This window comes from Microcaecilia unicolor, chromosome 5 (assembly GCF_901765095.1).
Source record: "Microcaecilia unicolor chromosome 5, aMicUni1.1, whole genome shotgun sequence".
NCBI classification, from domain to species: Eukaryota; Metazoa; Chordata; class Amphibia; order Gymnophiona; family Siphonopidae; genus Microcaecilia; species Microcaecilia unicolor.
The window spans coordinates 110,957,696-110,983,043 of record NC_044035.1 but is presented as its reverse complement, the minus strand read 5'-3'; the positions used below and the strand labels follow the sequence as shown (position 1 = coordinate 110,983,043).

The following is a 25,348-nucleotide window of genomic DNA, read 5'->3' as shown; positions in this document are numbered from 1 at the left end:
TAAGCCCGTAACAACGGGCTAGATTTTTGTTTTCCTATGCCCCCCCCCCCCCGGTCCACCAACCCTGCTCTCTCCCCTGCCCTCCCCCCCCAGCGTGTTTCCCTCAGTTCCGCCCCCTCCTTCCCTCCCTGCTCCCTCCTCCTCCGATTTCCACGCCCATGTCCAAGCCCTCCTCCGTATTGGACTGTATTGCTGGTGGAGGTGGGGCTTGGACTTCTACACTCTTAGCGTTCTGAGTGACTTTACTGCGTATTTGCAGGTGAGTTGGTTGCTTGCCGTTTATCTGTTTGATTGGGTGCGTGTGTTTTTGGGTCAGAGAGTGAGTGAGAAAAAAAGTGTTTCTCTCTGATAAAGAGACAGACAGCGTGAGAGTGAGCTCTCATAGTGTTGGTGGTCAGTGGCTCTGTATATCCATTTGTTATAGCTGCAAATCAGGGTTTTTTTTGTTGTCCCCCTCCCCTTCTTAGAATATTGTGTGTGGGTCTGTGTGTGAGAGTGAGTGAGAAATGAAGTGTGTTTCTGTGAAAAAGAGACAGTGAGTGTGAGAGTGAGCAGCTAGTGTGTATGTGCATGTGTGTCTCTGTGTGTGTGAGTGAGAGAGAGTGCTGGTGAGCTGTTAGTACTCCCTGTCTCATTGAAGGTTCAGTGTCACCTTGTAGTCAGTTGTTGGAGCTGTGTGTCAGTGGAGGTTCAGTGTCTCCTTTGTAGTCGGTTATTGGAGCTGTGTGGCAGTGGAGGTTCAGTGTCTCCTTGTAGTCGGTTGTTGGAGCTGTGTGGCAGTGGAGGTTCAGTGTCTCCTTGTAGTCAGTTGTTGGAGCTGTGTGTCAGTGGAGGTTCAGTGTCTCCTTGTAGGCAGTTGTTGGAGCTGTGTGGCAGTGGAGATTCAGTGTCTCCTTGTAGTCAGTTGTTGGAGCTGTGTGGCAGTGGAGGTTCAGTGTCTCCTTTTAGGCAGTTGTTAGAGCAGTTTGAAAGGCAGGCTCGTTTTTCAGTCGCATGCCGGTCTCCCTCCCCCCCTCCCCGCATACATGTTGTTGTTGTTGTTCCGCCCCTTCTGCTGACTCGTGCTGTTCAGTGAGGCAAAGGGGTGGGACAGCTATGTCTTTGCTTCATGCTGCAAAGCAGGACTTGTGTGTGTGTGTGTGCTGCGAGTGAATGCACCTGTTTACCTTTTTCTGTTGGCCCCAGAACGTTTTTTGATCCCTGCTTGGTTTCTGCTGCGGGTTTTTTTGTTGCCTCGGCCACTTCATCGTTCCTGCTGTGCCCTTACATCCTGGTTTTCTTCTCCATCCTCCCTCCCTCCCCCACCGATGTCCACGCCCCCTCCTTCCCTCCCTATTGGCTGCATTACGTCCTCCTTCAATTTCCACGCCCCCTCCTTCCCTCCCTATTGGCTGCATTACGTCCTCCTCCGATTTCCACGCCCCCTCCTTCTCTCCCTATTGGCTGCATTACGTCCTCCTCCGATTTCCACGCCCCCTCCTTCCCTCCCTATTGGCTGCATTACGTCCACCTCCAATTTCCACGCCCCCTCCCCTCCCTATTGGCTGCATTACGTTTGGTACAGGAACAGGAGCTGCTGGTGGAGGCGGGGTTTGGAGTGTTGCTCCTTGAACGTTCGGTCTCTACTGCGCATTTGCGGGTGAGTACAGTCACTCGCAATTTATATGTTAGATAGATAGATAGATAGACAGACAGACAGACACATAGACACATATCTTTTTCGTCTATTTTAGGGAGATTGTGTCCAACCGTGTGTTCATTATGTTTCCTACTGAAAAATCTGATGTTTTTTATTCTTATATATTGATCTCATGTGGTGTATGATTTTAATTTTAACATTTTGTTATGTATTTGTAGACTGATGAATTCTATTGTAGAAAGTTGGCAAAGTTGGGTCCTTCTCCAATAAAATATTACACTTGCATCATTAGTTGTTCCTCCTTCCTGGACTACCTTTGCTGTTTTTGTGTCTCTTGTAGGTTCTGTCTCCTGTTTAGCACTATCCTACCATCACTTTTAGCCTAGTGTATAAGCTCTGAGTGGACATTTTCTTTTATCTGAGTGACATCTGAGCAGTATGTATTCTTATTTTTTCTTTCTACCATACTTTTACTGTTGTGTCACTTTGCTATGATTTGGTATCTGTTGGGCTATCACCATCAGGTGTTTCAACTCAAGTCCCCTTCCTCCTTTCCAATTAACTGTGTACCTCTAACAGGCTCATTTTCGAAAGAGATGGACGTCCATCTTTCAACATAAATCGGAACAGGGACGTCCAAATCGGTATAATCGAAACCCGATTTTGGACGTCTCCAACTGAAGTCCGTTGCAAGGACGTCCAAAGTTCACGGGGGGGGGGGGTGTCAGAAGCATAGCGAAGGCGGGACTGGGGCGTGCCTAACACATGGGCGTCCTCAACCGATAATGGAAAAAAAGAAGGGCATCCCTGATGAGCACTTGGGTGACTTTACTTGGTCCATTTTTTTTTAAGACCAAGCCTCAAAATGTTGCCCGAACTGACCACATGACCACCGGAGGGAATCGGGGATGACCTCCCCTTACTCCCCCAGTTGTCACCAACCCCCTCCCACTCCAGCCTCAAATGTCATACCCAGCTCCTGGAGCAGTTTTAGTGGGTGCAGTGCACTTCAGGCAGGCGGACCCAGGCCCATCCCCCACCCCCACCTGTTACTCTTTTGGTGGTAAATGTGAGCCCTCCAAAACCCACTAGAAACCCACTGTACCCACATGTAGGTGCCCCCTTCATCCCTTAGGGCTATAGTAGTGATGTACAGTTGTGGGGAGTGGGTTTGGGGGGGGGGTTTGGGGGGCTCAGCACACAAGGTAAGGGAGCTATGCAACTGGGAGCAATTTGTGAAGTCCACTGCAGTGCCCTCTAGGGTGCCTGGTTGGTGTCCTGGCATGTCAGGGGGACCAGTGCACTACAAAAGCTGGCTCCTCCCATGACCAAATGGCTTGGATTTGGTCGTTTCTGAGATGGGCGTCCTCGGTTTCCCTTATGGCCAAAAACGGGCACGGCCATCTCTAAGGTCAACCTACATTTTGCGATTTGGGCGTCCCCGACCGTATTATCGAAACGAAAGATGGACGCCCGTCTTGTTTCGATAATATGGGTTTCCCCGCCCCTTTGCTGTGACATCCTGCGAGGACGTCCTCAGGAAAACTTGGGCGCCCCTTTCGATTATGGCCCTCCACGCGAAGGAAGTCACTGGAAAATATTAGCATTTCCAAGAGACCTTTACAAAGCACACATTTATGTGATGTATTCACATCAATAATGAATTTTCTTTATTGTTTAACTGGGAAGGCCTGTAACCAATTTGTCATGAGACAAATTTGGAATTTCTCTACATCATGGAATGATTGCTCTTAGCAAACATGATAGATAGCATTTTAGCTCCATCCTGAAAGGAAAACATTGCCAACATAAAATCAAGACTTGTTTCTATTTAGCTGATGGACTTTAATAGTTTGTTTCTAGAAAACATATGTTCTTTGTGTTATTTATTTAGAAAATATTCAACAGTTTCTATTGTAATTTGTAAATGTCATCTCTGCAGATTTTTTAAATCATTTACCAAGTGCAGATTCTTAAAGTAAGTGGTAAATTTGGGAAAAGTAGAAAAACCTTAATTTCCCACTGGAATAGACCAGAGACATACAAATGGGAAAGCAGTAAAAGTGTTAGGAGCCTCCATGCTTATGCAGGATAGTTGTCAACTCTATATGTTCAATTAAATTAGAAACCTTTAGCAACCTTGTAATAAACTATCTTATCTATGTACATGGCTAATACACGTGGAGGTTAATTTTTATAAAAAGATACCTGTGTATGCAAGGCAAAAAAAGGAGTCTTTTTGTGACCTATTTTATAAAAGCACATAGGCACCTATGAGTCTTTATAAAATACTAGCACAAATCCTGAAAAAATGCATATAATGAAGACACAGATTTTACACTTGCTTGAAAGCAGGTGTTGGCATGTGTATATGCATGTACAATAAATCATGACTCTGTCCAAACTCCTCCCATGAATATGCCCACTCTAAAGTCATTACAAGTACACAATTAATTTTACCATGAATACATAATCTTTTTTTTTTCCTGGATGAGTATCAGGTGGGTTACTCTAGTAAAACATAAAAGTTTGTAGGGAGATCAGGGCTAGGACCAGCTTTCATTGGCAGGTCACTGACACATAAAATCTACTCACTCTACATACCTCTGGCAGAGAAGAACTCAGACAAGCAAGACAAAAAGAAAAGTGAAAGTGACCACAGTAAGGGCCCTGTTTACTAAGGTGCATTAGTGTTTTTAGCGCACCTACACTTAGCGCGCGCTAACCATGGAAGGCGCCTATAGGGATAATTTAGGAATGTACGTGGTTAACGCGTGTTTAAAACGTTAATGCACCTATAACGTTGCTTCAGTGCCGTAGCAAGGTCAGCTTCCACCCGGGGCGGATCGCCGCTGCGCACCCCCCCCCCCCCCCCGGGTGCAGCACGACACCCCCCGGTGCAATGACACCCCCCTCCCCAGGTGCATTCTTGGCTGTTGGAGGGTACAGAGAGCAGCCACGTGCCTGTTGGCTCTGCTGGCTCCCTGCTCCCTCTGCCCCAGAACAGGAAGTAACCTGTTCTGGGGCAGAGGGAGCAGGGAACCAGCGGAGCCGACAGGCGCGCGGCTGCTCTCTGTACCCTCCAGCAGCGTGCACCCGGGGCGGACCGCCCCCACCGCCCTGCCCTTCCTACGCCACTGCGTTGCTTAGTAAACAGGGCCCTAAGTCTGTTCCAGGTAGAGATACAATAAAAGTTTATTCACAAGTAAAAAAAATGAGTTAATTAATTATAGATGTATAAGATACACCTATGGTACATATAATCATCAAGAGAATGCCAGTCTCAATATTATAGACCATATGTTGTACAGATGGACCCTAAATAGGCCATGTTTCGGCAATTGTGGCTTCCTCAGGAGTCCTATTCATATACAGCACACAATATGGAGTGGAGGAGTGGCCTAGTGGTTAGGGTGGTGGACTTTGGTCCTGGGGAACTGAGGAACTGAGTTTGATTCCCACTTCAAGCACAGGCAGCTCCTTGTGACTCTGGGCAAGTCACTTAACCCTCTATTGCCCCATGTAAGCCGCATTGAGCCTGCCATGAGTGGGAAAAGCGCGGGGTACAAATGTAACAAAAAAAAATGTTTGCAGAACAATTTGTAGCATCATTTGTGATAAGTAATAGTAGTAGTAGTTAACCATGTCATTGGATCTTTGTGACGCTTCAGGGAAGTTGCTTAGTTTGTCTACTTCCTCCTCTATGCCCCTGCTCCTCAAAGGTAAGGCTCTCAGTTTTATGGCTTTTGGTATTTAGGCATTGATGGATAAGTGAGTTGTAATCCAGTTAATAAACAAATTCAGAAATATAGTCCACAGCTGACTTGGTAAGCAAAATATGACTAGGTCTGAGTCAATATATATTTCCTCACACATCCGAAGCCGGAATCATATTGTGTGACTTTTTCATCACAAACTACACTTACAACTACACCGACAAAAAACAACCTCATCCGTTAAACTGCCACTTTTTCCATCTAAGAACAATTTATCTCCTCGTTTACAATCAACCGTCTGATTCTTCTCAACATCTTTAAAAAAAAAAATTTTTGTTAGGGCAGCTGACTAAAATTAAAAGCAAAAAATTCACCCTGGAGCTATGTGCCTGCCACTATAAAGCCACAAATTACAGAAAACCATCTGCTAGAAGACTTAATTAAAATTAAACACAGTACATAAAAAAATCATATGAACTAGCTTTAAGAGCAAGTACTTTGTGCACTCCTTTCACCAAGACCACCATAATTAAAAGGGGTCCCGTGAATATAATATACAAGTGCTCCACGTATGCAGAGGACAGGGAATTATCATGAAAAGATTAGAATAAGTCTGTTAAGATTTTTACCTTTATAACAAAATTCTGTTACAGTAGTTGCTACTCTTATTGCTCCCAATTTCTCCTTGCTGTGTCTGTCCCAATCAGATAACCTATTCCATTCCTACTTGGTACCTGGTGATTCTTCTAATGCACTCACTCTTCAGCTACAGGAAATACTCTAATAGTGTACAGAAAGAGGAGTCAAAACTCAATATAGGTCACCTGCATAAAAAGTTGGAAACTAATCCTGGGTCACTGAAGTGCTTTTATAATTCATAAATTACATATTAGAACTTTGAAAATAAGGATTTAATCTGAATTGTATCTGTTATGAAACGATTAGCCACCCACCTGGGGTTACTCCACGGACACTTAGAGGGTCTATCCCTAGTATGATTCAGGTCCACCTGCACCTGCTGCTTGTGCTCTACACTAGCACCCTCCTCCTACCGACTGGGTCACAACCCCTCTGGGCGAGTCTCCCACTCTCAAATTATCCCCAGTGATTTCTAGGTTGCTGGGGCCACACTCCCAGTAGTCCCACAGTTCCCAGAACCCAACACACAAACCACCAGGATTCTTTATCAGTTCAGACAGAGAGGCAATAAGCTAAATATTGTTTATTGTCTTTTAAAAATCGAACAGTGGAACAAAATAGTGCAATCAGCAAACAATAACAGGTAACTGAAATACGGATCAACTGTAACACTAACTAAACATTTGCATACTTTCTATAAAGCACATGGGGAGATCAAGGCATATATCTGTTCACAGAGCTTCCATAAAGAGATCTCTCTTGCTCTCTCTTCTCCCAGGCTGAAACTGAAGCAACAGCCAGCAACATCTGTTGGGTAATTTCAAACTCCAGGTCCATCAGAGCCCAATCAACAAGTCTTAAAAGTATACTGCTCAGAGTACTGCAGATTCACTTCTTCACTAAGTGAAACTAAAAGAGGGAATGCACTTTTTTATAACAGCTTTAACATAAAACATGCACCATCTGCTGGCCAAACTAGAGAAATGCACTTCAAGAGATAATAAAGGCAATTTTACAGGTTTAAAACACACTGTTTCTTCACACCTCCCCCCCTTAAGAAAGAGACCCCGGCCTGCGGCCTCTACAGACTTCTGATCGGGTGTCGATAGTCCAGTGTCAGGGCAGTTCTGGCTTTTCCTTCTTGGAGAGGCCATCAGCTTGGCCATGTTCATTGCCTTCCGGTACTTATAACAGATGTTTTTACCACATTCAATACATGCTAACAGTTTTAATCCTGTATGCTTCACTTTGTGAATAATGAGGAGTACCTTCTGACAGAAGTTTTTACCATACTCAGCACATGTGAATGGTTTTACTCTTGTGTATATTATCTGGTGCTTCATTACCTGTGATTTATGAATAAAGCTTTTTCTACATTAAGTGCATGTAAACAGTTTCTTCCCTCAATGGATTCTTTGCTACTTTGACAATAATTTCCGGCAACTGAAACTTTTCTTACACTTCATACTTGAAATTGGTCTCCCTTCAGTGTCAGATCCCTCTGGTAGTGTCTCTGCTAGGAGGTCAGGTATGGGCTCACTATCCTGGTAGGCTGCACACAGCCAGCACCATAGCTGTGCGATTTGCACAGGCCTTTAACATATTTATATGAAAAGTACGCTGCTTTCTGTCTTGAGAGTCCATAGATAAAACATAGTTAGTTTGTATCATTCAGGTGCCTTATGACCTTGTAAGCTCCCACCCAATTAGCTTGAAGTTTATTCTGATGAACTGGGACTAAAACAAGTATCTGCTGGCCCTCATAAAACTCTCTATTTCAGACCTTACGATCATACCAGGTCTTTTGCTTAGTTTGGGCTGCCTGCAAGTTATCTCTGACAAAGCCCACAAGTTCTTCTAATCTCTGCCGCATATTAACTACATATTCAACTACAGGGGTGTCAGAGGTATCAACTTTCCCTCCAAATGTGCTCTTATTAGGTCAAGGGGCCCTCTCACCCTCCAGCCATAAAGCAGCTCAAATTGGGAGAACCCTGTAGACTCCTGAGGTACTTCTCTGAAACAGTAGGTAGGGCAAGTATTTCTCCCTGCCATGGTCTCCCGTTTCCACAAAAGTCTTTAGCATATGCTTTAATGTTCCATTAAATCTCTCCACCAACCCATTAGTTTCAGGGTGATATGGTGTGGTATTTACAGATTTCACTCTACAGTGTGCCCACAGATTTTGGATCAGCTCAGACACAAACTGTGTCCCTTGGTCTGAGAGTATTTCTCGTGGATATCCTACCTGGGAAAATATTTCTAGCAGGGCAGTGGCAATTTTCTCTGATTCTATGGAGAATAAGGCTACCGCTTCAGGATATCTGGTAGCAAAGTCCAACAATGTCAATATATATCTTTTCCCAGTCCGGCAAGTTACAGCTAGAGGCCCCACTATAGCCATAGCTATTCTCTCAAAGGGCTCACTGATAATAAGTAAAGGTTTCAGGGGTGCTCAGAGGTGATCTTGGGTCTTACCCACTCTCTGGCACGCATCACAGGTTCAACAATAGTCAGCTACAGCTCGAGATGCTCCCGGCCAATAGAAGTTCTTTGTCACGATTGTGGTCGTGACCCCTCTCAGACTCACCTTATTTCCGGTGGTCAGCTTCTGAGCTGGCTTCTGTCTGTCTGTTCTTCCTGAGTTAGTTCTGTCTCTGTGTGCTGGCTACTTCCAGCATGGCTCTGATTACTCCACTATACTGCACCTGTGTGTGTTAAGCCTCTCTGTGCTTCAGTATGCTTTCTGCCTGTGTCTTGGTTTGTGTTCCTCTTGCCCTCTGGTGGCCAGAACCGGTGGCTGCCATAGACTTTCCAGACTTTCTTTCTGGTCCAGTCCGGTCCAGATAGACCAGTCCTCCAGACTTGGTTTGAAGTTTGGCAGCTAGCCTCACCTGTAGCTGCCTCATGATTCCTGCAGTGAGTTTCAGCTGCTGATGGGTTTATTACCACCTGGAACCTTCTGAGTTTGCCTTTGCATCATCTAAGGTCCCTGGTTTGTTGGTGCTTTGTTGCACTTCTGCCTAGTCTGGGTTCTTGTATAGTTTCTTGTCTGTTTCTAGTTAGTCTGTGTGTAGTTTAGCTTAGGTTTATTGCTTGTTTCCTAGTCTTGTTTCTTGTTTGTATTTCTGTGTCTAGTTCTTGGTTGTCTGGGTCTCTTGCTTAGTGGCTGCTCTGCAGCTTTCAGTCCTGTCTCTTGTCTATATTTGTACCCTGTTTCAGTGGCTGCGTGGCAGCTTTCAGTTCCTGTCCTTTAGCTTGCCCATTTTCCTGCTTTGTGTAGTATTGTCTGTCTGTGAGTCCTAGCCCAGTTTCCTTTCCCCTCTGACCCTCAGTCCCTGTTTAGACTAGTTGGTATCCAGTGCCTGCCCTGTCCGGTAAGTCCTGCCGACCGCCTGCACCCAGGGGCTCAACTCCTGGGGAAGGGTGGTCAAGCGTAGGTGAAGTCTGGGCAATCTGCTTTAAAATGTCCTGTACACACCCATATTGGAAACAAGGACATTCATGTCTAAAGTCTTTATGTTTTGGGGGAACACTGGAGGGTTTGCTGACAGTCTCTTAGAGTGCAGGATATTGTGAAGAAACAGTGTATTTTAAGCCTGTAAAATGTATTAGATTATTATCCTGTTTTAATTATATCCTGAAGTGTATTTCTCCTATTTGGCCAGCAGATGGTGAATGTTTATGTTTAAAGCTGTTACACAGGACTGACTTCTCTTACTTTTAGTCAGCACACAGATAACAGGAAGTGCCTGTAGTGATGTAACCAGTTTTTACTTGAATCTTCACTGTTCTGGACTCTGATTGGCCTGGAGTTTGAAATTACCCAGCAGCTGTTGCTAGTTGTTGCTTCAGGAAATCTAGACTGCCCCAATTTGACTGCCCCAACTTGACTGACTGTACATTTGTCCTTTAGATTGTAAGCTCTTTGAGCAGGGACTGTCTTTCTATGTTACATTGTACAGTGCTGCGTAACCCTAGTAGCGCTTTAGAAATGTTAAATAGTAGTAGTAGAGCTCTTTGCTGAAGCCCTGTAAAAAACAGTTATATTTGATAACTAGTGAACAGCTATATATGCCCTGATCTCCCCAGTACTTTTTAGGAAGTATGCAAATGTTTAGTTAGTTTACTAATTGATCCATTTTTCAGTTACTTGTTACTGTTTGCTATTTGCACATTTTATTATCCACTGTTCCAAGTTCTGAGAATAAACATGTTTGTTTTATTTATTTGTTTGTTCTCCCTGTCTGGACTGATAAAGAATCCTGATGGTTTGTGTGTTGGGTCTGTGAGTGCTTTCTGGGAACTGTGGGCCCACTGGGAGTGTGGCTCCAGTAACCTAGAAATCACTGGAGATAACTGGAGAGCCAAAGACTCACCCAGAGGCGGTTGTGACTCAGTCGGTGGAAGAAGGGTGCTAGTGTAGAGCATGAGAAGCGGGTGCAGGTGGACCTGAGCTATGCTGAGGTTAGACCCTCTAAGTGGCAATGCGGTAACCCCAGGCCGGTGGCTAGGTGTTTCTTGACACCTAAAGTCTTTAGGTTTTTGGGGAACACTGGAGGGTTTGCTGATCTTCTGTGAGGGTGCATGAATATTTGGCTTAGGGCCCTGGCTGCCCTGGCTATGGACTGCTTCTCTTTGCTAACCAGGGATGGTTAGCCATAAAAATGTCAGCGAACTCAGCCACTTTCTCTGGAGTATGGGACTGGTGATTTTGAACATATTCTCTCACCTCTGGATGACAATGCTGAAGAAACTGCTCCGGGTCCATCAGGTTTTGGCAGTCCTCCAGGGTTTTAACTTCAGCTCCACTGAGCCACGGCTGGTGCTGGTATCTTAACTGAATTACAAACTCACTGTATCATCCGCTCCCTTTTGCGAAGTCCGGACTTTAGTCTGTATGTCTCGGGGGAAATGGCATAATGGTTCAACAGATCTTTGCGCACCTCCTCAAAATGGGAGCACATCTCCATGGATAATTCTTGAAATGCCTCAAGTGCTGTACCAGTGAGCTTTCTTCCCAGATAGTGCACCCAATCTTTCTGAGGAATCTCACTCAGGCGGCAAATTTTTTTCAAAGGCAGTGAAATATCCATCTATGTCACCTCCAGTATCACCAAACTGCGAAAACAAGTGGGGCCTGATCCAGGCTGTGGATCCTGCCTCAGACCTTGGCACAGGGGTTGGGCTGGAGCTTTAAATGCAAGCCATTTCCATCTTCATCTTTAATTTCTGCAGCAGGAACTCCTGCTCTCAAATTATCCCCAGTGATTTCTAGGTTACTGGGGCCACACTCCCAGTGGTCCCACAGTTCCTAGAAAGCACTCACAGACCCAACACACAAACCACCAGGATTCTTTATCAGTCCAGAAAGGCAATACACTAAATATTGTTTATTGTCTTTTAAAAATCAAACAGTGGAACTAAATAGTTCAAATAGCAAACAATAACAGGTAAGTAAAATATGGATCAATTATAACACTAACTAAACAATGGCATACTTCCTAGAAAGTACCTGGGGAGAGCAAGGCATATATCTGTTCACAGAGCTTCAGCAAAGAGATCTCTCTCTCTCTCTCTCTCTCTCTTCTCCCGGGCTGAATCTGTCAGCAACACCTGCTGGGTAATTTCAAATTCCAGGCCCATCAGAGCACAATCAACAAGTTTTAAAAGTATACTGCTCACAGTACTGTAGATTCACTTCTTCACTAAGTGAAACTAAAAGAGGGTATGCACTTTTTAATAACAACTTTAACATAAAAGCATACACCACCTGCTGGCCAAACTAGAGAAATGCACTTCAAGAATTAATAAAGGCAATTTTACAGGTTTAAAACACACTGTTTCTTCACAGTATCCATTAATGTTTCACTAATGTACACATAGATGCCACAATGTTACAAAGCATTTTCATGTTTTTGAATCTAGTGTTATAGTGCTCAGTTTATCAAGTCTTTTCAATGTTTCACTTGCAGCATCTTGTTATTGTTTCTTGCCTAATATTAAGGCTCATTTTGAAAGCACATAGACTTACAAAGTTACACATGTTACTATGGAACTTTGTAAGTCTATGTGTTTGAAAATGAGCACCTTTGTATAAGATAGGTGTAAGTTAATTTATTCATGGGAACTTGTTGATGGTATTGGGCTTCCAGGATTGTATTTTTGAATAGCATCCATGCCTGCTATAAATTTTTGACCTTTATAGCTGCTCCTCTATGATTTGTTTTTACCCTTCTCTTCATTTTATATCATTTCCTTTTTGAAAGTTAAATGCCTAGCGTATTGGATTTCCTGTGTGTACTTACTCCAGAGATTATATCAAATCTGATCATGTTATGATTACTGTTATCAAGTGTCCCCAGCACCCTTACCTCCTGCACCAGATCATGCACTCCACTAAGGACTAGGTCTAGAATTGTTCCCTCTCTTGTTGGAACCAGCTGCTCCATAAAGGAGTCCTTGAATTCATCAAGGAATTTTACCTCCCTAGCATGGCCTGATGTTACATTTACCCAGTCAATATCAGGGTTATTGAAATCACCCATTATTATGTGTTACCAAGTTTGTCAGCCTCCCTATTTTCTGATTACATTTCTGCATCTGTCTGTTCATCCTGGCCAGGTGGACAGTAGTACACTCCTATCACTATCCTTTTCCCCTTTACATGAGCCTGCGTTCGCTGGTTCTCTGTCCATTGCTCTAATCATTAGGCTACCCCTCCACCCCTCTAAGAGACTTAAGCTAACCTCTCTACTCTACTCCAAGAAAACAGTCTAGATATGATCTGGCATTCCCCTCATTTACTTTAGGTCACCTCGAAGCTCTGCAGCAGAGGACTCCAAAAAGTCAACCTAAAAATTAGCATATGGATTTAAGAACTCAGTGGGTTGCAGGCCTAAACTAAATAGATATGGATAGTGGCAGTGATTGTACAAAATGCTTTTTCAGCATTTAAATTAAACACAGTCACTACTACTACTGAACATTGGGCCCTACATTTATAAAGTGAGTGGGGGACCCAGAGAGAAATCACTACTTTGGATCTGCAGCAGTCCACCTTAGCCAAAAAAACAAGCAAACAAGCAGTGTAACACTGAATAGAGAAAGCAAGATACTCCAGGATGAAACATCTCTAGAAATGTACCCTGATGTCAGTGGCTAGCTTAGCAAAAAAAGCAGGAGGTGCTGACCTATGGGAAGGAACAGCATGACAAGGTGAATGCTGAAAGGCCTAGCTTGAAATAATGTTACTCACCTTCAGGAATTTGACTTATCAGTCATCTAGCTTAGATGGTTGCAGCAGATGGCACATCATACGTAGAAAGAACAAGACTGGCTCAGGTGGCAGGTTGGCAATCATGTACCCCCCCCCCCCCTTTTTTTTTTGTGTGTGTGTTCAATAAAGCTGTCGCTGTTATTCACACTCACAGTATTATCATGTGTTTTCATTCCAGTCTAGAATGAATTATGTTTATGTAGCCATTCTGCTCATGTTCCAATTTTGTTTTGTTTGTTTGTTTGCTTCATTACTGGGATAATTCCATTAATAATACATATCAAAAATGCAGTGATACTTACTGGTGAGCCAGCGCTGGATAACAATAGCTCATATTCTGACCACACTGGAGTTTGAAGCTCTTTCTTCTTATCATCATCTACAAGATCCATGACAGCAGCCTAATGTGTAAAGTATAAAGTCAATCACAAGATTCCTGTATGCCATTGTTTTCATTGAACTGCATTGTAAATTTAAATGTGATATATACAGGGAATTATTTTTTAAATGATTTCTGATAGGTGTTTGCAGCCCACAACCTTTCATTTTAAATTTCCCATATCACTCATGGGAAAATTTTATTTAGTTTGGGAGGTGAGGGGGGTTGCTATTTTTTTACATTTTGAAGATAATATCAGGAAAGAGTGTAAACTATGACACAGGAAGAAAACAACTACTTTGGGTTTTTTCCTTTCATTTCAGGGTAAAAATGATATTGGAAATGTCGACATTTCCCATGTCAATTCAAACAAATGAAGATCCCTAATTTCTGCAGATAAAACAGTACTTTACCCATAGAAATAGATTATTTGAGAATTGCCTCCCGTGCACTGTTCCATAGCACGTATTCTTCTATCTGCACGGTGTGGAGATGTCACTGGAAGGTGCAGTTAGAGTGGGGACTACACCAGTGTACCTAGGTGCCTATTTACTAAGCTGCATAAGAGTTTTGCAGTTAACCCTCTGTGGCTGCAAAACTTCCTGGGTAATTGTAAAGGTGTTCACAGCACTTGGTGCATGTTAATGGTGTGGCCAGCAATGCAGAAAGCAGCCATATAGTTAACTGTTCCATGTCCTCTGCAACATTTGCAAATAAAACACATTAATGACAACAAAATTAACTACAAGGTACAGTCCTTGCCCCTTAACACTAACCTAAGCGATTTCTCCTCTCTCCCCTGCCCTCCCCTCCATGTCCCGCGATTCTTCCCTCCCCTCCGTGTCCCGTGATTCTGACCTCCCCTCCATGTGCAGCGATTCTCCTCTGCCCTGCTGACCCGTCCATGTGCCGCAATTGTGGCCTCCCCTCCATGTCTAGGGATTCTCCTCTGCCCTGCCGTCCCCTCCGTGTCCCGCGATTCTGGCCTCCCCTCCATGTCCAGCAATTCTCCTCTGCCCTTCCCTCCCATCTGTGTCTTGCAATTCTCCCCTTGCCTCCCATCCCCTCCATGTCCAGCGATTCTCCTCTGCTTTGCCCTCCCATCCGTGTCCCGTGATTCTCTCCTCTCCTCCCATCCCATCCATGTCCATCGATTCTCCTCTGCCCTGCCCTCCCCTCGATTCTGTCCTCCCCTCCATGTCCAGCGATTGTCCTGTGCCCTGCCCTCCCATCCATGTCCCGCGATTCTCCCCTCCCCTCCATGTCCCGTGATTCTCCCCTCGCCTCCCATCCCCTCCATGTCCAGCGATTCTCCTCTGCCCTCCCATCTGTGTCCCACGATTCTCTCCTCTCTTCCCCTCCCATCCATCGATTCTCCTCTGCCCTACCCTCCCTTCGATGTCCAGCAATTCTGTCCTCCCCTCCATGTCCAGCGATTATCCTGTGCCCTACCCTCCCAACCGTGTCCCATGATTCTCCCCTCCCCTCCCCTCCATGTCCTGCGATTTTGGCCCCCCTCCATGTCCAGCGATTCTCCTCTGCCCTACCCTCCCCTCCATGTCCCGCGATTCTATCCTCCCCTCCATGTCCGATTGTCTTGTGCCCTGCCCTCCCATCCATGTCCTGTGATTCTCCCCTCCCCTCCATGTCCAGCGATTCTCCTCTGCGTCACCTCCAGTGTTCCGTTGCCTTCACTTGGATTCGTAAAATCCTGACGTCAGCTCGCCTCCAGCGTTCCCTTCCTTCTCAGTGTCCCACCCTCCTCTGACGTCATTTCATCTTTACGTGAGGGCAGGACAGTGAGAAGGAAGGGAATGCTGGAGGCGAGCTGACGTCAGGATGTTAGGAACCCAGCCAGCCAGCCAGAGAACCTTGAGGTACAAATTATTATATACATGAACTGCATTATTTGTTCGGTTACAGTACAGCTGAGTTTATAAATCCCGAAGAAGTATCTTCTGAAACACTTTAGCAACTGTAAGTCTGAATAGATTTATGTAAGAATGACGAGTAGCTATCTGAAAGGGAAAGGGAAATAGGACTTGATATACCACCTTTCTGAGGTTTTTGCAACTACATTCAAAGCGGTTTACATATATTCAGGTACTTATTTTGTACCAGGGGCAATGGAGTGTTAAGTGACTTGCCCAGAGTCACAAGGATCTGCAGTGGGAATCAAACTCAGTTCCCCAGGATCAAAGTCCACTGCACTAACCACTAGGCTACTCCTCCACTCACACGTGCTGGAACATAAATTTAATATAAAAATACATAAACTAAATGAAACATTAGTTGAGCACTGTATAGCTTTTATACATAAATTCAATGAGTTAAAATGTTTTGTGAATGACCTTGAACCCCTGTGGAACTGCGGTGGAGGGGGGATCGTCTCAACAGGCTAAAAAGGAGATAGGCACAGTGGATCTACAAGCTCAACTCATTGGAGAAGCCGAAGTGACTGAATCAGGCTATTGAATGGAATGTGTTTCTTTAAGAGACTAGATTTTTAAGAACACGGTAAGAATGTGCTGATGACTGTTTGTGGCATAGAAGATATCTGTTTAAAATCTTAAATATGAACCTTTAGATCAAATACTGTCTTTCACGAGTATAGAGAAAACTATAATATTAACCTGAATTTTGGATTCAGGTTATCGTAATGGGGGTGGTTCAGTTTGGCTTTCTATTGAATTTTGTATTAATAGAGCATGTGCTGGTATTTTAGTATTTTAAGCACGGTGGAGATTTAGTTGATCCAGTTTTAAGGTTGATAAATACGTAAGTTTTTCATTCATTAAAAATATGCTTTAGTGCAATTAGAATGTTACAGAGTAATGGGAAATATCTATGTAGTGAATATGAAGGTGGTCTGATTATAGGTTTGAAGATTTAAAAGTGCATGCGCCAGCGTTTTAGTTAGAGCAGCGTCATTTTCAATGTTGCAGCCTGCCGCAAAGCTGTATTCAGCAGACACTATGGGGCTCATTTTCGAAAGTGTCATAAAGCAGCATTTGGATGAAAATCTTCTCAAAATGTCCAAATTGGCATTTTCAAAGCATGTTTTGCAAACATCTATCTATGCAATTCGTCTGCAATGCATCCAAATCACAAAGGGAGCATGTGGGTGACATTTTGAAGGTGAGATTAGGGAAGCTTAGGGTGTGGCTAACACTTGGATGTTTTACAGCCATAAAGGAACAAAATGAAAATGATGAGAGCAAAAATCTAAATGCTTTGTTCTAGACCTTTTAGAATGAAAAAGGCACAAAAAGGTGCCCTAAATGGCCAGATGACCATTGGAGGGAATCAGGGATGAACCCCCCTTACTCCCCCAGCAGTCACTGACCACTTCCCACCCCCCAAAGATGTGAATAAAAATAGTACTTAACAGTCTCTATGACATCCACACAAAGAGCCACTCTTAACAAAATAAACATATCATTTCTCCTAAATCTTATGCCCTGAAGGCCAGTATGTCCTGCTAGTATATTCTATTCAAATGTTCTAATTCAACATCAAAAGCCTGTTTAAAAAATAACATTTTTAACAAAACCTTAAACTTATTAAAATTTGCTTCAGCATGTGCAAAATGTGGAAGATTATTCGTACATTAAAAAAAAAAGGCCTTAGACTGCACAGATGCCCATCTTGCTCTTTTCAGATCTGGTATAATCATTCTATTATTTTGCAAATATCATAGGCTTCTGGTTGGAGTATAGGGGAGAGTCAGAGTGCAGATACCCTGGACATTCTCCATAATATGCTTTATGGGCTAGGATCAACAATATAAAATTTTACCCTATATGATATGAGCAACCAATGGTACAAAAGTACAGAGGGATATGATCATTCTTTCTGCCATTGCCTAACAATCTTAACACCACATTTTGCAATGTTTACAGCCACTTCAGGTTCGAACTTGAGCTTCCAGCATACACTACTACTACTACTAATTTCTATAGTGCTACTAGATGTACATAACGCTGTACACAATATATTCAGGTACTTTCTCTGTTCCTAGAGGGCTCACAATCTAAGTTTTTTGTACCTGGGACAATGGAGGTTTAAGTGATTTGCCCAAGGTCACAAGGAGCTGCAGTGGCAATTGAACCCAGGTTGCCAGGATCAAAGCCCACTGGACTAACCATTAGGCTACTCCTCCACTCACTATATTATATTAGCATAACCTAGTCAGACACAAATAGTGTATGCCATAAAGTATGTAGTGTTTTTCCATCAAAATCATGTTTTAGCAAATATACCCTCCTGTTTACTAAGCCGTGTTAGCGGCTGCAATGCGCTAATGCCAACACAGCCTATTCTCTTTGAATGGGCTGTGTCAGCATTGCCACACGGCTTAGTAAACAAGGGGGATAGTAACCTGAATATATAAAAAACATTTATATCCCGCACAATCTACAATCCTCAGTGGGGTACAAATTAACTCCCACAATAAAAATAAAGCAAACATCGCAATACAATTAAAACAAAATAGAAAGACCGTTAGATAAAACCACCACTTCAGTTCAAGTCAACATCAAAGGTTTTTAAAATAAAAACATTTTCAAATTCCTGTTGAAAGCTTGCAGATTACACTCCAGATGCAAAGAGAGAGATAATGAGGGGCATAATCGAACGGAAATGCCTATCTCCATGGGCGTTTATCTCCAAGAATGGGTCCGTGAAGGGGCGGGCCGAACCGTATTTTCGAAAAAATGGACGTTTTTGAGCTGGGCGTTTGTTTTTTTTAGCGATAATGGAAACTAAAAACGCCCAGCTCAAAAACGTCCTAATCCGAGCCATTTGGTCGTGGGAGGGGCCAGGATTGGTAGTACACTGGCCCCCCTGATATGCCAGGACACCAACAGGGCATCCTAGATCAGTGTGGTGGACTTCAGGAAAAAGCTCCCACATGCATAGCTCCCTTACCACGGGTGCTGAGCTCCCAACCCCCCTCCCCCAAAACCCACTACCCACAAATGTACAACACTACCATAGCTCTTAGGGGTGAAAGGGGCACCTACATGTGGGTACAGTGGGTTTTGGAGGCCTCCCATTTACCAGCACAAGTGTTACAGGTGGGGGGGGGATGGGCCTGGGGCCACCTGGCTGAAGTGCACTGCGGTACCCACTAAAAGTGCTCCAGGGACCTGCATACACGCAGGCCTCTAGGACTGGTTGCTGCTATATAACATTGGCACACCAGTTGACACCTGAAGACTAATCTCTCCAAAAACGTCCTTTATTGGAATAACCGCCTTTACTCACAGTTAACTGCAGATCAGAGGTTGTGCCCCACTGGCAACGAGTCTCCCTGGTACTGAGATGAGCAGTAGGTCAGAGCTGGCAGAATGCTGTACAATGCCCTCTTTCAGCCACATTCAAGGGAAGAACTAAGTTCTCTAACGTGGCTAACACAGGAAAGGGAACTAAAACTGGCTTTAAAAAATGGCCACTACCGCATGGACTACAACAGGAAACACAACAGGGCACACTCTGACCTAGTAGGCAGGGGGAAAAGCACCATGGGAGAAGAGCCTACCAACTACCAACATCGTGAGACTGTAACACAAGCTAATGAAATCACGGAGCCCAATACTCTACACCCACCACAATGCAATGCTGATGTGACCCTGTACTGCACCCGAGAGCCACATCTGACCCAGGGAAAGGCTATGAGAGGATCGAACACATTCTGCTGTCATGGAGGTGGGTACGGCATTTAAGGCTGGCATACAGGCTGGAAAAAAAGTTTTTAAAGTGGGTTTTTTTTTGGTGGGAGGGGGTTAGTGACCACTGGGGGAGTCCAGGGAGGTTATCCCCGATTCCCTCCAGTGGTCATCTGGGCAGTTGGAGCACTTTTTTGGGACTTGTTCATGAAAAAAAAGGGTCCAAAAAAAGTGACCCAAAATCACGGTAAAAACGCCTTTTTTGTTCGATTATCAGCTAAAGACGCCCCTCTCTCCTCGGCTAATAGCCACGCCCCAGTTCCGCCTCCACCACGCCTCTGACATGCCCCTGTCAACTTTATTCGTTTCCGCGACGGAGTGCAGTTGGAAACGCCCAAAATCAGCTTTCGATTATACCGATTTGGGCGCCTTTGCGAGACAAACGTCTATCTCCCGATTTAGGTCGCACTATAGGCGTTTTTCTCTTTCGAAAATAAGATGGAATGTAATCCATAATTTAGGGCCGTTCACATAAAAGATTGAGGAACTGTAATCTGGCTTGCTTAGTTTTCCAAGTAGGTGTGTTGATGTTCTACAGCCTTCTTCAAAATGGTAGGGGGGGACCTTCAAGCTGCCATATAAGAGCTATTTTCTTTTATGACAACTTGAACCCTTTAACAGCACCATTTTGAAGAAGGAACCACAAATGCAAGAATAAGCAAGGCTCAATCCTGCCCCAGTCATCCACAGGACCCCTAGGGTTATAGGGATGAGCTGGCTAGCTAGAAGGCAGCTGATGTGAAGGAGCGCTGAGGTGGTGGTGGGGGCGCCAAAGTAAAAGTTGACTCAGGGTGACACAGTCCCTTCAGTCGGCCCTGGTTTAGAGTTAGGCCTAATATTTAGCAGGCCTAATTTTAAATGCATAACATCTATTTGTTGAATATTGCTGCTAAACATGTAAGTACCAGCACTACCTTTGCCGCTTCTCAACGTTTGCTCCTTTTTCTGCGGATAAAATTTGACCATTCAGCATGATAATCATTTCCTTTATCTGCATACTTAGTTGGTTAGTGGAATGAATATCTCTGCTAACTGGTTAAATAATGGCTCCATCTGAATTCTACTCCCGGACTGCCCCTAAACTAGCAACACTATCCTGCCTGATTAAACCCCCTTGAATATTGACCCCTTTATTAGGTGGACTACAACCATCTACATATGACTTTCCAAGTTGTTTTTTCTCTCTGTTGCTGTTCCTTCCTAGTAATTATTGAACAGTCTATTCGGCATTGTTCTATATGGCATGGAAAGCAGCTTTGCCTTCTTTATTCTTCCTTCTTCAATTTAGATATGTGGCATGAGTTTTTATGAATGAGAGGACGCATTATGTAATTACTGGGGCTGTTTTCAGTTCTGCTGCTATGTAAGAACATAAAAACATAAGCATTGCCATAATGGGAAAGACTGAAGGTCTATCAAGTCCAGTATCCTGTTTCTAACTGGCCAATCCAGATCATAAATACCTGGCAAGATCCCAAAAGAGTAAAACAGATTTTATGCTGCTTGTCCTAGAATTAAGCAGTGGATTTTCCCATCTCAGTAATGACTTATGGACTTTTAGGAAATTATCCAAACTTTTTTAAAACTCTTCTAAGCTAGCTGCTTTTACCACATTCTCTGGTAATGAATTCCAGAGTTTAATTACATGTAGAGTTTGTTTTAAACTTACTACTTAGTAGCTTTTTTGCATACCCCCTAGTCCTAGTGTTTTTGGAAAGAATAAACAAGCGATTCATGTCTACCCATTCCATTCCACTCAGTATTTTATAGACCACTATTACATTTCCCCTCAGCCATCTCTTCTCCAAGCAGAAGAGCCCTAGTGGCTTTAGCCTTTCCTCATTTTTTATTTTAGTTACATTTGTACCCTGCGCTTTCCCACTCATGGTAGGCTCAATGCGGTGGGCAATGGAGGGTTAAGAGACTTGCCCAGAGTCACAAGGAGCTGCCTGTGCTGGGAATTGAACTCAGTTCCTCAGGACCAAAGTCTACCACCCTAACCACTAGGCCACTCCACTCCACTCGCATAAAGAAGTCATCTCATCCTCTTTATTATTTTCGTTGCCCTTTTCTAATTCCACTATATCTTGTTTGAGATGTGGTGACCAGAATTGCACACCGTATTCGAGCAATACAAAGAACATAAAAATAACCATACTGGGTCAGAGCAATAGTCCATCTAGCCCAGTATCCTGTTTCCAGCAGTGGCCAATCCAGATCACAAGTAACTGGCAGAAACCCACATAGTAGCAACATTCCATGCTACCAATCCCAGGGCAAGCAGTGGATTCTCCATGTCTGTCTCAGTAACAGACTATGGACTTTTCAAAACCCAGATACTCTAACCATGGTTACTACATCCTCTGGTATTATAACATTCTCACATTTTTGTTTTTCATTCCTTTCCTAATAATTCCTAACATTCTATTTGTTTTCTTCGCCACTGATGCACACTATAGATTGGTGAGGCAGGATTTCCATTGACTAAATCCATTTTACATAGAAACATGATGGCAGATAACAGCCAAATGGCCCATCCAGTCTGCCCATCCTCTATAACCCCTAACTCTTCCTTTTCCTAAGCAATCTCACATGCTTACCCCATGCCTTTTTAAATTCTGACACAGTCCTCGACTCCACAACCTCCACCAGGAGGCCATTCCACGCTTCCACCACCCTTTCTGTGAAATAATGCTTTCTTAGATTACTCCTAAGCCTATTCCCTCTTAACTTCATCATATGCCCCCCTCATCCCAAAGCTTTCCTTCAGTTGAAAAAGGTCACTTCCTGTACATTAATGCCCTTGAGAAATGTACATGTGTCTATCATATCTCCTCTCTCCCAGCGTATACATGTTGAGGTTCATAAGCCTGTCCCTATATTTTTTGTGTTCAAAGACTGCTTACTAATTTTGTAAGCAGTCTTGAACACAAAAAATCTTTTTGTAGGTGCAGACTCCAGAACTGCACACAGTACTCTAAATGGGGCCTCACAAGAGACTTATACAATGGCACTATCACCTTCTTTTTCCTGCTGGTCATCCCTCTTTTTATGCATCCAAGCATCCTTCTTGATTTGACCATCGCTTTTTCTACCTATTTGGAAGCTTTAAGGTCATCAAACACAATCACCCCCAAGTCCCGCTCTTTCTTCATACACTGAAGCACTTCACCCCCTATACTGTACCATTCCCTCAGATTCTTGCGACCCAAGTTCATGACCCTACATTTTTTGGGATTAAATCTTAGTTGCCAAAATTAATCCATTTCTCCAGCTTCACTGGGTCCTTCCTCATGTCATTCACACCCTCCAGGGGGTCCACCTTGTTGCAGAGTTTGGTATCATCCACAAAGAGACAAACCTTACCAGATAGCCCTTCCGCAATATCATTCACAAAGACATTAAAAAGAGCCGGCTCATTAATCCATGCTTATGCATATGCTCTGTAATTTTGTTCTAATAGTCTCTACCATTTTGCCCGGCACCAACGTCAGGCTCACCAGTCTATAATTTCCTGGCTCATCTCTGGAACCCTTTTTAAAAACTGGCGTTACATTGTCCACCCTCCAGTCTTCCAGTACCATGCTAATGTGTGGTTGTCATGCATTGATCAGCAGTTTTAGGTCTTTCCTTAGGTCTTGAATGATACCTTTGTAATGCTTATGTAAGGGCTGTGTAAAACAGAGAGATGTCTAGTAAGAATGAATTGAAATCTACAGTTTGTTTCCTCATTTCATGTCATCTGAGACTTCAGTGGGGACTAGGGATGTGCATTCATTTGATTTAGTGCAACTTGAAAGATTTAGGAGTATGCCTATTAAGTTCATTAGTAAATGGGTTTAGCACGTGCACTAAGCCCATTTCTAGCACACCCAAGAACTATAGCATTTTCAGGTATTTCTTTTCCAGGTCATACACTAAAGTTTGCATTAGTGTGCATAACCTGAAAAAAATAACACAGGGCTCCTGCATTATAGATGCACTAACCAGTTAGTGTATGCAAATGTTGATGTACTAGCTGAATAGCACATTTACATCCATTACACTACTGAAATGCCCCCTCCACAAATAAATACAAAAATATAAATAACACAGACTTACTCCTCTGTTTACTAAGCCTCGCTAGCAGATGCCGCACAGCAATGCCAACACAGCCCATTCACTTTGAATGGGCTGTGTCGGCATTAGTGCACAGCAGCCCCTAGTGTGCAGTTTAGTAATCAAGGGGGTTAGTGTATACAAAAAGGTTACTTACTGAAAAGCACTTTAACATACTTTGCAGTAAGAATTTTCATGTGCAGTAAGCTTAACACCCTTTAGTAGACATACCCCTCAAGGCTAAACTGATTCAATGTGTGATAACCTACAAATTAATATGTGCTAAATCAATTAGTACACGTGTTAGAAGTTCTAACACACTTTAAAAATATTTTTAACACAAATGTCTGAAACAAATTGATAAAATACCTGAAGATAGGGAAAGATGTCTGAAAATAACCTATAAACAGACCAAAAACATTTTATTTTTTGTGCCCATCCATAGAGGGGACTTTTTTTTTTTTTTGTTGCTCCTGAGAAGTGAACAGCAAGAAATTGTTATGAGCTTTGCCTCAGTTTTTCTATTTTAATAAGCTGCAATAATTTAGAATTTTTAAACATGTTAATACTGAAGAAAAATACTTAAAACATCAGTTGTGATTTTTTCACCAGAAGTTTTTAATTAGCAAATATCAGAAAATAAGCACTGATAGTTTTGTTATGGCTATGCTGATTTGTTTACCTACACAGTATACATTGTAGTTTTTCAATTACTCTATTATTTCATTTCTTTTTGTAGGTCGTAAGGTATCCAAGTCTTCTGTTCTTGCTTTTAGTGATAATGGGTAGCTGCTTCTCCTGCAGTATTTAGTGCAACAGAAGGAATCAGTGCTTAATATTACAAAGATGTTTAATTATTAATGTCTCAGTGTCTCTGTGCTAAACCTATAATTTATATTCCATAGAGTTGTGCATGGTAATTAAAAGGGAGAATGTTCCTTGATTAATATTGTAGATTAAGTACATTCCATTAAGCAAAAAAAAATTCATTAGTTAGAGACATTATTTTGTCAAGGTCCCTTAGGGCCCTATTCACTAAAGGTCTCTTTATGAGTTGTGCTTATGAGAAGAGGAATAGCAGCCCCATTACTGGTAAGAGCAGAAGTGTGAATAACACCCTAGCATCTGCTTCATGGAGTTCTACTGCATTTGCTACCAACACCATGCAAGACTGTAGAAAAGGCTAGTAGTTTTCTTGTGTTTCTGAAGTTTTGCAGTCATAGAACTTGCCTGTTGCTTGGGGATTCAAGATGTGCTAAGCAGATGTTAATGATTGGTGAGGACTCCATGGATACTTTTTCCTTGATTGTTACTTTTTGGCTGTGGGAAACAGGAAGGGGAAGGTACAGGTTTATCCCCCAGAACCAGCTAGATTCTCAATTCAATCCACTAGATGGCTTCTTTCACTGAGCGGTGGAAAACTGTAGATCATGGAGCAACACTTGATTGGGAGCCTTGGCCACAGAGAGAGTAGATGTCTTACTTGCTGTGATGCACACAGGCTTCCGATGTGTCACAGAGTAAAAATACCAGAGGCACTGGAGGAGCAGTCATGATGTTGTCTCAGAAAGGAATTTGTTAGTGGATGAGGACACTCTGGTGCACACATGTAAGATTTGTCTCTGATTCACTGGCACTGTGTGCTAAGAGGTCACCACATGTACATGTCAGTAGGTCATGTGACATCTGATGCTCGTGCTTGAGTCAGAGCTGAGGTCTGCGCATCAGCCTGGGAGCAAAGAGGATTAATAGTAACATAGAAAGTGATGGCAAATAAAGACCTGAGCGGTCCATTCAGTCTGCCCAATAGTCACACTCATTATCTATTCATGATTAAATCAATGAGTGTGATAATATATATTTGATTAT

At 43.2% G+C, this 25,348-nt stretch overlaps 1 protein-coding gene across 2 annotated transcripts in view; it reads right to left on the bottom strand.

Annotated features, from left to right (window-relative positions):
• Positions 1-25,348, bottom strand: part of FUOM (fucose mutarotase) — a 96,656-nt gene that overhangs the window by 28,558 nt on the left and 42,750 nt on the right. For both annotated transcript variants that reach the window (XM_030203193.1, XM_030203192.1), the window contains exon 4: positions 13,576-13,674. In XM_030203193.1, coding sequence (XP_030059053.1) covers positions 13,576-13,674 — 99 coding nt within the window. The remainder of the gene's footprint in view (positions 1-13,575; positions 13,675-25,348) is intronic.